Genomic DNA, 14,439 nt, shown 5'->3' on the forward strand with positions numbered 1-14,439 from the left:
AAGCTAATACATAAACTCTCCAGGCACATGCAGGTCCCTGGCACTTCACAGCTTATTCCTTCCACACCTGGACATTATACATGCGACGTCTCGATCGGGATAAACTGATTGAGTGTCTTTCTGCTGGGGGACGAAAGGGGGGAGGGATTGTTTCTGATCAAATGATCTTAAAGGTAAGAAAAAGTCATGTTGTTTTATGTTTTATATAGTTACTGTATGAGGCAGTCATGCATGTATCAGGTAAGATTGGAGTATGCTTGTACAGTTTCAGGTTGTTGCTACAGTACATAAAATAATACTTGTAATAATATCATAGTGAATTAGTAAATAAAATACAGGACAGTAAAGATAGGTCACTTTAAAATACAAGTAATCTATATATTATGGGCTTCCTATACATACAATATGACGCATGGAAAACAAAAATAAAAGGCACTATACATGACAAAGTAAGAGGAGACTAAAAAAGTTGCAATGTAGGCCTACTGTATGATTAAATGCAAAAATTGTGCTCAGTCCAGATTTGATGTATGTTCTATAGTTTCCTGTGACATAGTTTGAAATGTATGTAGATTGTGCATGTAAGAGTGCCATGCTAATGTTTAGTTTGAAATGTAAACGTAAAAAAGTGTTTTCCATGTCACTGTTTTACATCTACAGTACCTTTAAGTGGGTGCTGGCTGTGTGGGTGGTAATGCACACTATATGGGTGGCATTGCTGGGGGCTTTGCCCTGTGCTTTTAGAGCCAAACATCCACACTCCTCTGTTAATATAACTGCTAATATAATGACTGGTGAGTTTGGTTCGGTCTTTCACATTATAGATGGTTGGCGTAGGGCGCCAAATAAATCCATCTTTAACTGTTAGTCATCCCAAATGATGTCTCCTATAGTCAGTATAAGAGCAACACAGTGAGTCTTTTATATTCCATATATATATGTATATGTTATTAAGTAATGGGAATATGATTTGGAAGCAAAAACATTCAGTATAATGTGTAGAGTTAACTGGTTTCCCTCATGTTTTACAAAGATACAGCAGAAAATTTACAAAATGTCTATGTATGTATGTAGTGTTTGTTCTGAACAGCAGCTACTGCAGCCACAAGGAACCATCACGGGTTAATGCTAAATGCTAGAATGTAGAGTAACAGTGAACTTCAATGTCTAAAAAATGTTTTCTAACATAGCTAACATTAGACACCACATGCTGCTGGTCATACCACACCAGAAAAAGCTACAGCAGCAAACCCATGAGAGTGAGAGAGAGTTTTCTTTCCCACAGGTCACTATATAAAGTCTGTCATACTCTCAGTTATCTGTGCCTACACACTGAATCCTCTTGGTTGACCCCTGTAGTGTGATTCAGCTGAAAAACAATGATGTGACTTTCTAAAACTCCCGAGAGTCTGGTGCCCCCTGGTGGCAGTATGATAAACTACACTGTAGCACACCACAGTCCATGCTACCACCTCCAACCATCCCCATCAACCAGCCGGGGTACTCTGAGATTAATGGGCCAACAGCACCACATAATCACATGCTTTATATCATTGCTTCCTTACTTTATTTTGGAGGGGATGTCACTTGCCAGAGAGTGGATATTATCATCAGTGTATGCCTCTGCTCTGCCTTCAGTAATCAGTTCAGTCCATCTGTATGACTGCTGGGCAAAGATTCTATGCCATAACCCCCAGCTATGACTGAAACCTCATACTGCATCCAGCTGTAGTGATGTGTCTTTATACTGTAGATCCTTTTTGTTAAGAGGAAAGCCACATTCATCAAGTGAGCGCAGAGCTACGCCCTCTCTATACAGCTTCAGGTGAACCCTTTAAATCAATGGCATGTTGGATTCTAAAGAGGCCTTTCCACAGGAGACGGCTACAAAGGAGAGAAATATGACCACACCAAATGAAATTGTATGAAATGAGGAGAGGACTGTGTGTGCCTCAGGGTACAGTAACTTTCCACTTCAATGTAATGAAAATCTACCTTCTCCACAGTTTTCCTCTTTCATATTTCACACATTATAACAGTCCATTTCTCAGGCTTGCTTTGTCACAGAAAATAACAGTGCGCATTTTTTTTTTTTCCCCCAACAGCTGGCATTGGATGGACAATCTAATTACAGCTCAGACTGACAGCTCCGGGGGAAGTGCTGGAGGAAGTAGCAGAGGTAAGAGCTGAGTGGTGGTGGCCTGTAACTGTGGCTGGATTGACATATGAAATTGCAAAGTAAGCTGTGACATGATTCATCTTTGTACCCTGGCATTCATCATTTTCTGTCGCCTACACATGCATAACAATAGCTCATTTTGTTACGCATACATTGAATGGTAGATTGTAAAGTTAAAGCTGCACTAATCAATATTTTTTTATATCAAAAATGGATGAGCTATTGAGCTTTTTAGCATCTTTAGCTCATTGTTTTGGTTTCTGACTGTTACGGTTTTGGCTCAATCTCCCTTCTCTCATCAGCCTTATTTCTAGACACGGCAGGCAGCTCTGTTCAGGGGGAAAAGCTTTGATAAACATACTGTTTGCCACTTGCCCAGAATCAAACTAGGGGTAGACCAACAAACAACAAAGCTTACAGTCTTTAGTGAGTCATAGTTGCCTTTCCAGTGGCTTTTTAGCAACCAAACATGGGTGTTCTTTAGCGGCCCGTTGCTGTGTTTCGCAGGGGATTGTGCCCCTCAAACATTATCTTTTCCTAACTATACCCAAATGGTTTTGTGCCTAAACCTAACCACACATAAACTATAGCTTTGATAAATGTAAACAAGCATAATAATAACGTATCTGGGGGTGTCGGTGACTTAGTGGATAGAGCAGGCGCCCCATGTACAAGGCTGTTGGGTTTGACTCCAGCCTGTGGCCCTTTGCTGCATGTCATTCCCTCTCTCTCTACCACCTTCATGCTTGGCTGTCCTATGAATTAAAGGCAAAAATGCCCAAAAAATATCTTTAAAAAAGTAATAACGATCTGCTAAATAATAACCAACATGTTCTCATCCAAACACCTCAAATATCGCTGTTTGCTCAGTGGTCTTTTACATCTACATGTGATACGCTAGATATCCTCCTGCGTCTGTTTTTGATGGTCCCGGACGCTGTGACTTTACACCTGTTACATGCATTATGTCTTTTCAAAATACACCTCTGTATTAACAGGAAATGTAAAGTTTTCTGCTTGTTAGATGCATACAGTTAAAAAAAAAAAAACTTACGTCAGTAAAACACCTCGTACTTACGTTTACTTTATTTATGTGTCAAAAGTCCCTGGTTAGGGTTTAGGCAACAAAAGCCAATGGTTAGATTTAGAGACAAAAACAAAATGGTTTGGCTCAACATTCATATTTGAAGCGAACAGTGGGCTCCCAGGTGAAAGTCCAGGTTTTGTTGGGCCTATCCACCTCACCTCACACCCAACCTATAGGGAATTTTTCTGCTCCTTATATTACAGTATTACCAGCGTATCATACCACCATAAAGGGTGCAGCGTCAGTCTAAAACACCATCTGGCAATGTTATAAATTTACACAAGAGGTTCCTTTTTGCGATGGTGTCTGATGCAGAAATCAGTGACCAATCTGTGGTATTTGACGACTTTGGAATGAACAACCTGGTCTCACTCCGAAGTCGTCGAAATCCTGTGTTTGAGCACTGACGTGCGGTGTCAGATACCAAGGTACAAAGCTATCCTTTCATGCTGGTATAATATGTGGCCGGTTGGCAGCATCAGGGGAAACGTGTCGGGACAAGAATGAAAGTCAAGGTGGTGAAAGTCCGAGTGGGGCGGTCAGGAAGGATTGGTCAATAAACACTGACTTTCACCCAACTTTCACAGAGAAAGCAATGTTTGCGCTCCGTAAGAATATAAAGCCAAACCCTTTTCTTTTTTCCTAAACACAACCATGTGTTAGTTGTTGAAGGAAAAAAATGTCAATACTTAGTGTTGTATGGACGTAATAAGTTTATTTTGAAAGAGACTGTATGTAAATGGCAAATTTCCTGTGAAAACTGAACTGTATTTTGAAAGAAGACAATGCATGTAACAGGCAGAACTTGACACGGTGTCCCAGAACATCAACAACCAACACACCTAGGGTACCGTTCACGTAGTACCTGGACAAAATAAGCCCATGACCAAACGTCGATACGTGACGAGGTCGGAGTGAGCATGTGTTGGAAGGCCTACAAATGTTATGAAGTTGTGGTTTGCAGGAACATACAATGCCAACATTTATTTTGGTGACTGGGTTGTGATAAGTCAGTGTTTTATTTACAGCTTGTTTTTCTGCTTTCAGGTGCCAAAAAAATCAATAATTGCAGCCCTAAAGTATGTTGTGGTAGGCGAAGAATTAAAATTATATGCCACTAGAGGGAGCTATACTGTGAAGCTTCCAGGTGACAGCTTATCATGTTTATTAGATGAGAAAGTTTATCATCCACAACAGCACCAGCAGCAGCAAGTATGTTGTATGTACATGTCATAAATCAGCCTCATATAAGAATGGAAGGATTTCATGCTATACAGTATTAAGGCATGTTCAGGCACACTACTAAGACAAGCAGCAGCTTACCTTGGGAATGTTATTATATGACCAAAAGAAAAAAGTTTAAATAGGTATTCACATTATAGGTCAAATATGAATGTTGCCTGTGCAGTCTTGTAGCTGAAACTGGATTTAGGCAAATGGATATTAGACATCCTCAGCCCCTGCAGACAATGTCGTATTTGACAGGGGCTTTGATAAGATATGACTTTGACAGATGAGATAAAAACATATTTTAACAAAAATTTGATGAATGATCACTGTGATGTATGAGGAGGTAAATCCACCTGTCTTTTACCTTCCTTCATTTCCTCTAGGGGATCTGTCCCTGAGTGCAGGAGGGTCAGGTGAGACAGCTGCATCAGGAGGCTCTGGCGGCACAAGCAGCTCAGTTCTGATCACATCCAGCAGCTCCGGTGGCTCTGGAGGCTCCGGAGCCAGCAAGGGCACCGGAGGCATCAGCATCACTTCTCTAGGAGCTTCCTCTGCCATATCCTCAGGGGGCGGGGGTTCAGCAGCCTCAGGGGGTTCAGGGGCTGGGGCAGGGTTAAAGGCTGCTAAAGGCAAAAGGGAAGGGGGTCTAGGTGCTGTGACAGTCTCAACAGTGACAAAGACCGGTTACGGTTCAGAAGGATCTGGGGAGGCAAAGAGAGGCTCGTCCTCAGCGGTCACTTACTCACCTGTTCCAAAGGAGAGGAAGAATATGACCACCATGGCAACAGCTCTCTCAGATGTCTTTGACGGTAGGTCATAGAGTCAATTCAATCATGTTGCTTTACTGAACTGTCTGGCCTTTTTCACATTTTAAGTAGTTTGAAGGTCTAGCAGCACTACTTTACAGCATTTGGAGAGGTTAGGATACACTGAAGGCTAATACTGTCTTTATTTTGTCGCTGTTTCAGAGAGTTCAAGCACAAACTCCTCTCCAGAGTACAACAGGAAGGAGTACGGTAAGTTTTACAACAACCTCAGGGAAACTGTGGAATGTGCACATGTATTAAACTTTCTTTTTCTTGTAGGTATTTCAAGTTCTGTCTCCAGAGGGAGAACTCAGAGCAGAGGTACACTGGATGCTCTGACACAGTACACTTAAAGGATCAGTGTGTAGGATTTAGGGACATCTAGTGGTCAGGTTACCATAGACTGAAAAAATAATGGATGTAGCTACCGTGGCGTCACCCACAAGTTTGTGGGCCCCTGTTTTGCAGCCTCCAGTTCGGCATTTTGGGCCACTGACATCTGAATGTGGAGCTGTGGAGGAGCGAGGGGTTGAGCTGACTGAGAAGCCGAGGACACTATCTGCAGACGGCCTGTCACTCAAAGTGGCCCTGTCAGGGGCGAAAATCCCGTTTCATAGTTGGGGGGGACAATAAACAGTAAAATTTTAGAGAATAATTCCAGGGGGGGGGGCAAGGAAAAAAAGTTGTAGCCTGTCTTTTATACAGCATCTTTTACTGCAATTTGACACTTTAATCTTCTCTCTATCTCTCCAACAGGCAGAGTGAATGTCTATACTTATGAGAAATGGCTTAACAACTAAACATGTCCTGCAATTAAACTGGTAAAGTGGTTCATAAACAGTGTGCTGTGAGATCTGCCGCTGTGCACCTCACAACCGTGCGTAATAGTCGCGCGTAATGACCGCTCCTCGTCGGTTAGACTACACGTCTTTCATGTTTGTCTCACTGACAGGTGGAGAGCCTACAGACAGGTACCCATTAGCTACGAGCCGCTCCACCACAACCGTGCGTAATAGTCGCGCGTAATGACCGCTCCTCGTCGGTTAGACTGCACGTCTTTCATGTTTGTCTCACTGACAGGCGGAGAGCCCACAGACAGGTACCCATTAGCTTAGAGCCGCTCCGTCACTGACTGCTCTTGTCCTGTCCTCTCCCTCTTCTTTCTCTCCTGTCCTCTCTGACTATCACTAAACTCTGAGCTTAATCATTAGCTTTTAGCTTAGCAGCACTCGTAATTGAGCAGGCTTTTGAACAATGCAGGAGAAATGTTGCAGACAGTTTATATTATCAGCCCGGGCCTGGGGCTTGTTGTAACAGTAAATGGGATGTGTTGTAACTTGTGTAAGTGAAACTGTGTCTGTGTGAGTGTACATCTTTCCCTGCAATGTGGGCAGCCGGGTCCAGCCAGTGTGGGATATACCGCTACTAGGAATGGGAGGGGGGGACTAAATCTTTTAAGATTTAAATAGCACATTATTGCGCGATTATAATGAGCACTGCTTACATTGTGCTTTCAATAAATACTACTGCATTGTTCAAAAATTATTAATTGTGTCTCAAATTATTCTAGGGGGGGACAGCTTTATTGAAGGGGGAGTCATGTCCCCCCGTCTCCCCCGGGATTTCCGCCCCTGGGCCCTGTCCATAATTATGCATAACTTTAAGCCTTAATATAATGTAAACTGGTGAGTTATATGAAAGTTCACCCCTGTACAGTTGTCATGAGGGGAAAAATTAGCTATAGAGGCCAAAAATGTTTATTGTACCAGTCTGTAAACATGTTTATTTCTGCTGTAAAGTTAGACATTTTAACATGGTGTCTATGGTGATTGAGTTGTTCCAGAGCCAGCCTCAAGGGGCCATTAAAAGAACTGCAGTTTTTGGCACTTTGGTTTTGGCCTCATTTTTCAGCCCCGGAAGTTGCAGCTTGTTTGGCACCAACTTCCCTCCCCACATCCCTCCTTTTCCAAGTGTGTAGCAGAATCTATGGTTGCCTTCAGGTAACATAAAAATGTCAAAGGCCTTCTCTCGAGCTAGTATTTGGTTTGTCTGTTCTGTGCTGTAAAAATGTGGAGGTGCAACAAGGCAGGCTTCGTGGAAGAGGATTATGAGTTCAAGTCTTAGTCTTAGTTTAAGGTGATTAAACACTAATTAAAGGTAGTTATGAATATTATATTCAATTTCCAATTTGCCAAAAGATCCTCCTAAATCCTGCACACTGAACCTTTAAATGGATAAACAATAAAAATAATAAAATTTTGAGCATTACTTTGGAGATTGTTATCATAGGTTAAAGCAATGAGGATATTCAATGAACCATTTTCCCCTGTTGTTTAGAGAGTCAGATCAGAGCCAGGCTTCAGAGTGCCTCTCCTCCCGCAAGCTGTGAGTATGACCCCTCATGGCCATGTATATCCACATATTTGATCCTAAGGAATTCAATTATGCTGCAGCAATATAATCATGAAATATAGTCAGTTTGAATTTAGAGTAAATGCTAACTAAGACAGAGTGGTCGTCTGTATGATGCCCACTGTTGGCTCTGCTGTGCAGGGACGGAGCTGGACGACGTGAAGCGTCTGCTGAGAGGAAACAACTCCCCCAGCACCAGCCCCACTCAGTCCCCCAACAACACGCTGCCCATCCCCAAGAAGGCCAGTATGGAAACTAGGACCATGTCTGAGAGCTCAACTGCAGGTTCAACTGAGCAGCTGTCAGATTCATACACATGTGGTTTATAAATGTTGTTTCCTCTAATATATGAAGTTGTTATGTTTTTTTTAGATAACCTGCATTGTGCATGCCCTCACTTTTTAATTTTTCACTTTTCTGTCTATCATCTTTCTGTCTTCCTTACTAGACCACTATGGCAGCATTTGGTCTGGAGGTGTGAGCAGTGGCTACAGTTACAACACCAACCCCAACAACCTGTCCACGACCTCCATCCTTTACCCGTCAGGTCAGTCAATGACAATGACATCAGCAACCAACTGCTGTATCTAACCATTCTCAATGAACTGTTGCAGGCCAGTTGATATTGTAATATTCAAATGCAAGTTTTTTTAATGCATCAAGAAGAACATATAAAATTGAATTTACCTCTGTTGTACTGGGTTTCAAAATTTGATTTCTCAAAACACCAGCTCATAAAACTATCTGCATAGCTACATACCACTTTGGTAAAAATCTGTCTTTCTGTGATTTGGGCGAACTGACCCTTTAAAGCTAAAGGAACAGCAAAGGGAAAAAAATCTGAGTTTTTAGTTAAGTAAAAATAGCAACACCACAGTGTAGAAATACTCTGTAAGCAAAAATCAAACATGCTTTACTAACGTTAAATTAACTAAACATTAGACTCTACCACCAAAAAAACAACACCAAAGGTCGTATGTATGAGCAGCTTTTACATTTACATTTACATTTACATTTCAATAACATCATTTAACAGTTAAAAAAAAAAAACAAACAAAAAAAAAAAAACCCCACACGGTTCATTTGTAGTCAAGTCATGGTGGACTGTAGCCTGAAGAGTTAATAAATAGGAACAGTTAACAAATAACAAAATGTGTGTTTGTAGTGCTAATATTGTGATATAATGCAGGACGCTGTGACAAGGCTTACCTTACAGGCATAGACTAAATTAACTTTGAAAACATGGCGTCCTAAACAGAGCAAATCTCAAAGTTACGGTGGCCTTTCAGGGACAAATAGTGTGAATGGCCACGTTTGCTGCAAAATAGACAGAGCAACAGCACCTCCTACTGGTTTAAACAGGAAGCTGCCTCACGTCCACACCGATGTTAGTGGACATGTCTTTCCAAGAATTTGCAGCCATCTGACATCTGTCTTTTCAGTGGTCTTATGGGTTGAGGGACTTGTTGGTAAAAGTACAAAAGTATTTGCATGAAAATATTCTTAATGTACCACAAGTAAAAGTACTCATCTTGCAGAATGGCCCATTTCAGAATCACATATATTATATATGAGATACACTGTCCATATACAGTGTGTTGAAATATAAGTTATTGAGTATATTTTTACTTGTTGTGTGAGATGATAGTTACAGGTGAATAAGGCAGTTTATTATGTACCATGTACATTTTTATTTGCTGTTCCGACTGTGATGGAAGATGGACACATACGATTCTGTTCTGTCTGTACAGGAGCTCAGAACAATCTGACACTGGGCTCTCCCTCCATGAGCAGTCTGTCTGTCAGCAGCACTGGTGAGTGTCTGTCATTTCCACATCCTCAGCTTGGCACTGACAGTAGATAACTATATTGTTTCCCTCTGTCTCAGTTCCTGTGTATGGTGTTCAGAATAACCTGGTCAGTACCACCCCCACTGTCCTCTCTCCCACTGGGACCAACGCACAGATAGGTAAAGTCAATGTTAAAATCAACCTAATATTATTTACATCATTATTTAATATCAAACAAATAATATGTTACTGCAACAATAAAAATGGGGAAAAGTTTTAGATACTATGCTTAAATGACATTTCAGGTGTTAATATGTTGTGTCAGTTTCACTAAAAACAATGGTGAATGAACAACCAAACAAATATCAAAGATGCTGTAGCTCTGAGGATGTGATAAACAAAACAAAAACAACAAAAGATGCATGTCCTATAAGCTTTATTACTCTAACAAATATCACAGTTTAATATTCAAAGCTTCTATTGAAACGTTTTGAAGGAAGCTCTGATATCTGTCATCAGATTTGATGATGTCATCACCCTAAAATTCCTTAAAATAATCCTAATAAATCCTAATAAAAGTAAAGTATCTGATGAAATGAGTTAGTCTTTTTCTTTATTAAATTAACTTTCTTTATTGAATCGATACACTCCCTATGTGTACCACAAGCACATGAGCAGATAGTTTTTTGACCATGGTGAAAATGTTGTCCAACAAATATGGATTACAGCAGTTTTGGAAATGATTACAACTATTCTTAAATGATCAATAAATGTTAACTTGGACTTTACAATGCTCTGAAGTTATTAGAAAAGTTTGGATCACACAAGTTGGAAACACTATGCAGCCACCACTGGAATATAATTCTACAAACAGTAACACTAATACATTTGAATGTTGATTTAGGATTTGAATGTTTAAATTATGAATGAAGCTCTGAAGCTTCGAACTATTTGGTCCGGGCCTAGCTGTAACATGTTTTAAGAATCAATAATTACTGTGTAAATTTGTGTGTTTGTCTCCTCACAGTTTATGGTGTGCAGAAAAATGCAACTAGCACTGCAATCAGTCCAATCACAGGTGAGCTTTTGGAAAATTATCCCTTACATTAGGCGTTACATTCACCATTCAGTATAATATAGTATGGTGAATAAAATAATTTTATATTAAAGTACATGACGGGGACTTTAGCTAGGTCCCTTTGGATGTGTAGTTGTTCTAAAAGTCTTAATCACATAGGCATTAGTCAGTTTTTATGTTGTATTCAGGGACTCCACATATTATCATGGAGACATTTCTAGTTTTCCATGACTTTTTAAAGACCCATAATAAAATTGTCATGACCATCACAATCTGTAAGTACACACAGAAAACTGTAGAATGTACTGTACTCCAAATGTTAATCATCTTATTATAATCATTGTATAAAGAAAGCTCATTACATGGAACGTTATCCACACTGTAACAATGAATTCCATTTAAACAATATTCCATAACTTTTCCAAAACTTTCAAGGATTCTACTAATACCATGACTTTTCCAGGCGGCCTGAAAATTGAGATTTAAAAATGACATTTTCTAGGCTTTCTATAACCGTGGGAGCCCTGCTTATTACTGGATGCTAATTAGTCACAGTATATACTATATTTGGGTTTTTAATGTCTTATTGTTTGCTCCCCACAGTGAGACCCAGCAGTCCCATCAGTGACGAGGCCTCGGGCAAAGACTTTAAGTTTGTGCTGATAGAGAAGGAGAACACTCCTGTGAAGAAGGACACAGAACGGCTGGTCATGACCAAAGACACAGGGAAGACATTCTTGTCTGCTGCACCTGTTAGTGCCTCTGGTAATACTGAATACTACTACTGCTTATACTAACACTCATGTACTTCCTCCCTGCCTGTTGTTCTTACGGGCATTTGAAAATCACCACAGACATATAGTTGTTAATTAATCACATGTTCTGTGTTGTAGCTGCCTACTCTGGGGATTCTCTACAGAGAGAGAAACAGAAGCTAGCATCTAACACAACAGAGGAAGGAACAGATGGTAAACTTTACTTTAGATGCAACAAATCTTAATGGCTTTCAGATGTCAATATATACATTATATTTCTTATTTGGCATGTAATTATCTGCTGTTTCTTTCTTTTTTAAGCTGCAGTCCTAAAAGTTGCTACCAAAGACAAAGCCACCTACGCAGGTACAGTATACAGTCCTACTATTTTCGTTTACTATAATCTGTTGTATTTCCAGGTTGACAGTCAAATCCTGCCAGTTCCCCACCAAAAATATGTACAAGTGGAGTATTTAGAGGTAGGGGTAAAGTAAAAGGAATAGTTTGAATTTTTTTTTTTTTTTTTTTTGAAATCTAAAAATTTAAAATTTTAAGAAAAATGCAGCAAGTTAAGAAATTGTAAGAACTATAAAAACTACAGGCTGATACAGTAAGAAACTTATCTCAAAAATATGGTGATGAATATAAGTTTCTTCTAATTCATTCTAAACACTACCACAGTACTAAACTTTAAAGCTGGGGTAAGTGGAAATCTGGAAAAGACAATGAAAACCAGCAGGTTTGAAAATACAACCTCCTCCTGCATGTCTCCCCTCTCTGTCCTAAGCCCCTCCCACCAGACGAGCACCGACATATGTATGCGCTTCATACAGTAACACAGTGTTTCCCATACATGTAGAGCTGCACACAGCCCCTCCTTGCCCTGCTCTCTATCTCTGACCACATACAAGACAAAAATTAGCAAATGAGCCAACCCATAGTCCCTCCACCTCACTCCCCACCGCTGTGGACTGTTTATCCAGGTGTAGAGCAGGCCGATGCTCAGTAGACTAAGCTTTAGTTGGCTGCTGTGGCAGTTTGAATTTGGCCGGTGTAAATGCCCCAGCACTGGGTTTCACAGCAGGCTGATGGCCAGCGGCAGCATCAGGTCTAACCTGTGCAACGGCAGCAACAGAAAGTTTAGTGATCCAGAGAGAAGCTGCAGCTGTCCAGTCCCCCCAGAGTTGGGGTTTGTGCTGACTGGATACGGTTTGCTGCAGCTTTTGATTGGGTGGCTGTGTCTGGAGCTGCTGCCTGCTCTCCTTCCAGTATGGCAGTCTACAACAGTTGGGAGTAACGCGGAGTGCACACTGTGATTTGTAGCTCTATAAATATGAAGTTGAAGTTGAAGCCATGAGCCTTTGCCTCTGGATAACACAAGGCTAAACTGCCAGCAACATTTTTCTCTGAAACGCTTTGCCAATATTGAGTTTTAATGTCAGACTCTCTTTTAGTACTTCCTTTTTGGGTTGCTTTGCAGTGTAGACAGTTGTTGCCAATGCTAGAATAGCAGCTTCCTCTGCAGGATTCCCTGCCATGGAATCAGACTTTTACTGGAGGGATGTGCACATACATCTGTATTTGTATGAAAAGGCAATAGGGACACCCTTTTTAAAATGACCTGTGATTTGCCAAAGTCAAAAACAGAGCCAACTGGAGGTGCAGAAGTCTAGTTTTCTTTCAGTGCACTTGAATTATAATATGTCAAAGAATGTAGAAGATGTAGAAGAATCTGAACCTGTCTTTGAACTTTTTTCTTTCTCAGAGATCCGTAAAGATGACTCACCCTTTAGCTTCTGCTCCTGCTGCAGCTGGTGGAAATGGCTGCTGGGCCTTCTGCTCAGCCTGCTCCTCCTCCTCGGCCTTCTCTTTGGACTCATTGCTTTGGGTAAGACGTGTATCACCACAGCAGCATGTTTGGTTTTTTTTTTACCTTCATAAGAGTCACTGAATCATCTTCTCCTTGACCTCACAGCTGAAGAAGTGAAACGCCTTAAGAACCGCGTCGATGCTCTCGAGGCCATCACCAGCACTACCTCAGCCAGGTCCAGCCGATTGTCAGCCTCCTCCACTGGTGTTAACATCATCGACCCGCTGGACTCGGCGTACATTGACAGGAGTTCGGCTGGATCCGCCCTGACCCCCTCCGACAATGGGATCTACCTGGGGGCTGCTGGGCCAGGGGGAGGCGCAGGGACAGAACCAGGACAGGACAGCGCTGCCTTGCAGAGAGCTGTTCAGCAGCTGGTCAGGGCTGAACTCCGCTCGAGTGCTCTCAGAGGTATGAACATACTCAAAAATCAGCCCATCCGCTAGTGAAACAACCTCTTGGACATTCCATTGATCGTAACGTTTTTTCTACTTCTAGAAACACTTGCACACTCACTAAAAGGGGAAAGAGGAGATCCAGGACCTAAAGGCATGTTCACACAAATCATAAATAATTCGTAAATTGATATTTTGTCTGTATCCATCATGAGGTTGTCTGTTTCTTTGCAGGTGATCAGGGGCTGCTGGGACAAAAAGGTGAGGAACTGTCCTGTATTTAAATTCAGAATGTATTCAGCAGTGTGTGATATACAGCAAGCTCTTTAAACTGGAACTGACGGCTATGAACTGGTCTTTTACAGGTGATAGTGGATTCCCTGGTATGCCAGGTGAGACTGAAAACAAATGTGTTATACAGCTTTTCCCCTCACGGAGGTGACAAGCTCCATTCCACTCATAAAATCTTATTTCTTCAGGCCTTCCTGGTCCGATGGGTCACCCAGGATTGGATGGACCAAGGGGACTAAAAGGAAATGCAGGTAGTGTTGAGTTTAGATCATCGTCTTTGATCTTTTCGGATGAGCAGACACTAGGAAAACAAATTCACTGGTTCGGTCTCTCCTCCTTTGTGACCAGGTGAACCAGGCCCAGAGGGACCAGCAGGCCAGAGGGGCCGGGACGGACCGATGGGCCCCCGAGGAGAGGCTGGAGCACCAGGTTTTGGAGAGAAAGGAGACAAAGGTAGAAAATACTTACGTCACCTATCTTCAAACATGGAAAGTTCATTATTGACTTTAACACTTCTTCTTTGATACTGAAACCTGATTTTAACAG

General features: G+C 41.4%; 1 protein-coding gene across 1 annotated transcript in view; it reads left to right on the plus strand.

Moving 5' to 3' along the window:
- Positions 1-14,439, plus strand: part of LOC125884724 (collagen alpha-1(XVII) chain-like) — a 25,307-nt gene continuing 10,868 nt past the window's right edge. Inside the window, exons 1-21 of the mRNA XM_049569851.1 lie at positions 1-173; positions 2,106-2,179; positions 4,880-5,305; positions 5,465-5,512; positions 5,582-5,623; positions 7,640-7,687; positions 7,856-7,999; positions 8,163-8,261; positions 9,466-9,528; positions 9,603-9,683; positions 10,532-10,582; positions 11,186-11,347; positions 11,476-11,550; positions 11,659-11,703; positions 13,103-13,225; positions 13,313-13,618; positions 13,706-13,756; positions 13,837-13,863; positions 13,968-13,994; positions 14,082-14,144; positions 14,242-14,346. Of these exons, the coding sequence (XP_049425808.1) occupies positions 2,116-2,179; positions 4,880-5,305; positions 5,465-5,512; positions 5,582-5,623; positions 7,640-7,687; positions 7,856-7,999; positions 8,163-8,261; positions 9,466-9,528; positions 9,603-9,683; positions 10,532-10,582; positions 11,186-11,347; positions 11,476-11,550; positions 11,659-11,703; positions 13,103-13,225; positions 13,313-13,618; positions 13,706-13,756; positions 13,837-13,863; positions 13,968-13,994; positions 14,082-14,144; positions 14,242-14,346 (2,050 nt within the window). The 5' untranslated portion in view covers positions 1-173; positions 2,106-2,115. The remainder of the gene's footprint in view (positions 174-2,105; positions 2,180-4,879; positions 5,306-5,464; positions 5,513-5,581; positions 5,624-7,639; positions 7,688-7,855; positions 8,000-8,162; positions 8,262-9,465; positions 9,529-9,602; positions 9,684-10,531; positions 10,583-11,185; positions 11,348-11,475; positions 11,551-11,658; positions 11,704-13,102; positions 13,226-13,312; positions 13,619-13,705; positions 13,757-13,836; positions 13,864-13,967; positions 13,995-14,081; positions 14,145-14,241; positions 14,347-14,439) is intronic.

This window comes from Epinephelus fuscoguttatus, linkage group LG3 (genome assembly GCF_011397635.1).
Source record: "Epinephelus fuscoguttatus linkage group LG3, E.fuscoguttatus.final_Chr_v1".
Lineage (NCBI taxonomy): Eukaryota > Metazoa > Chordata > Actinopteri > Perciformes > Serranidae > Epinephelus > Epinephelus fuscoguttatus.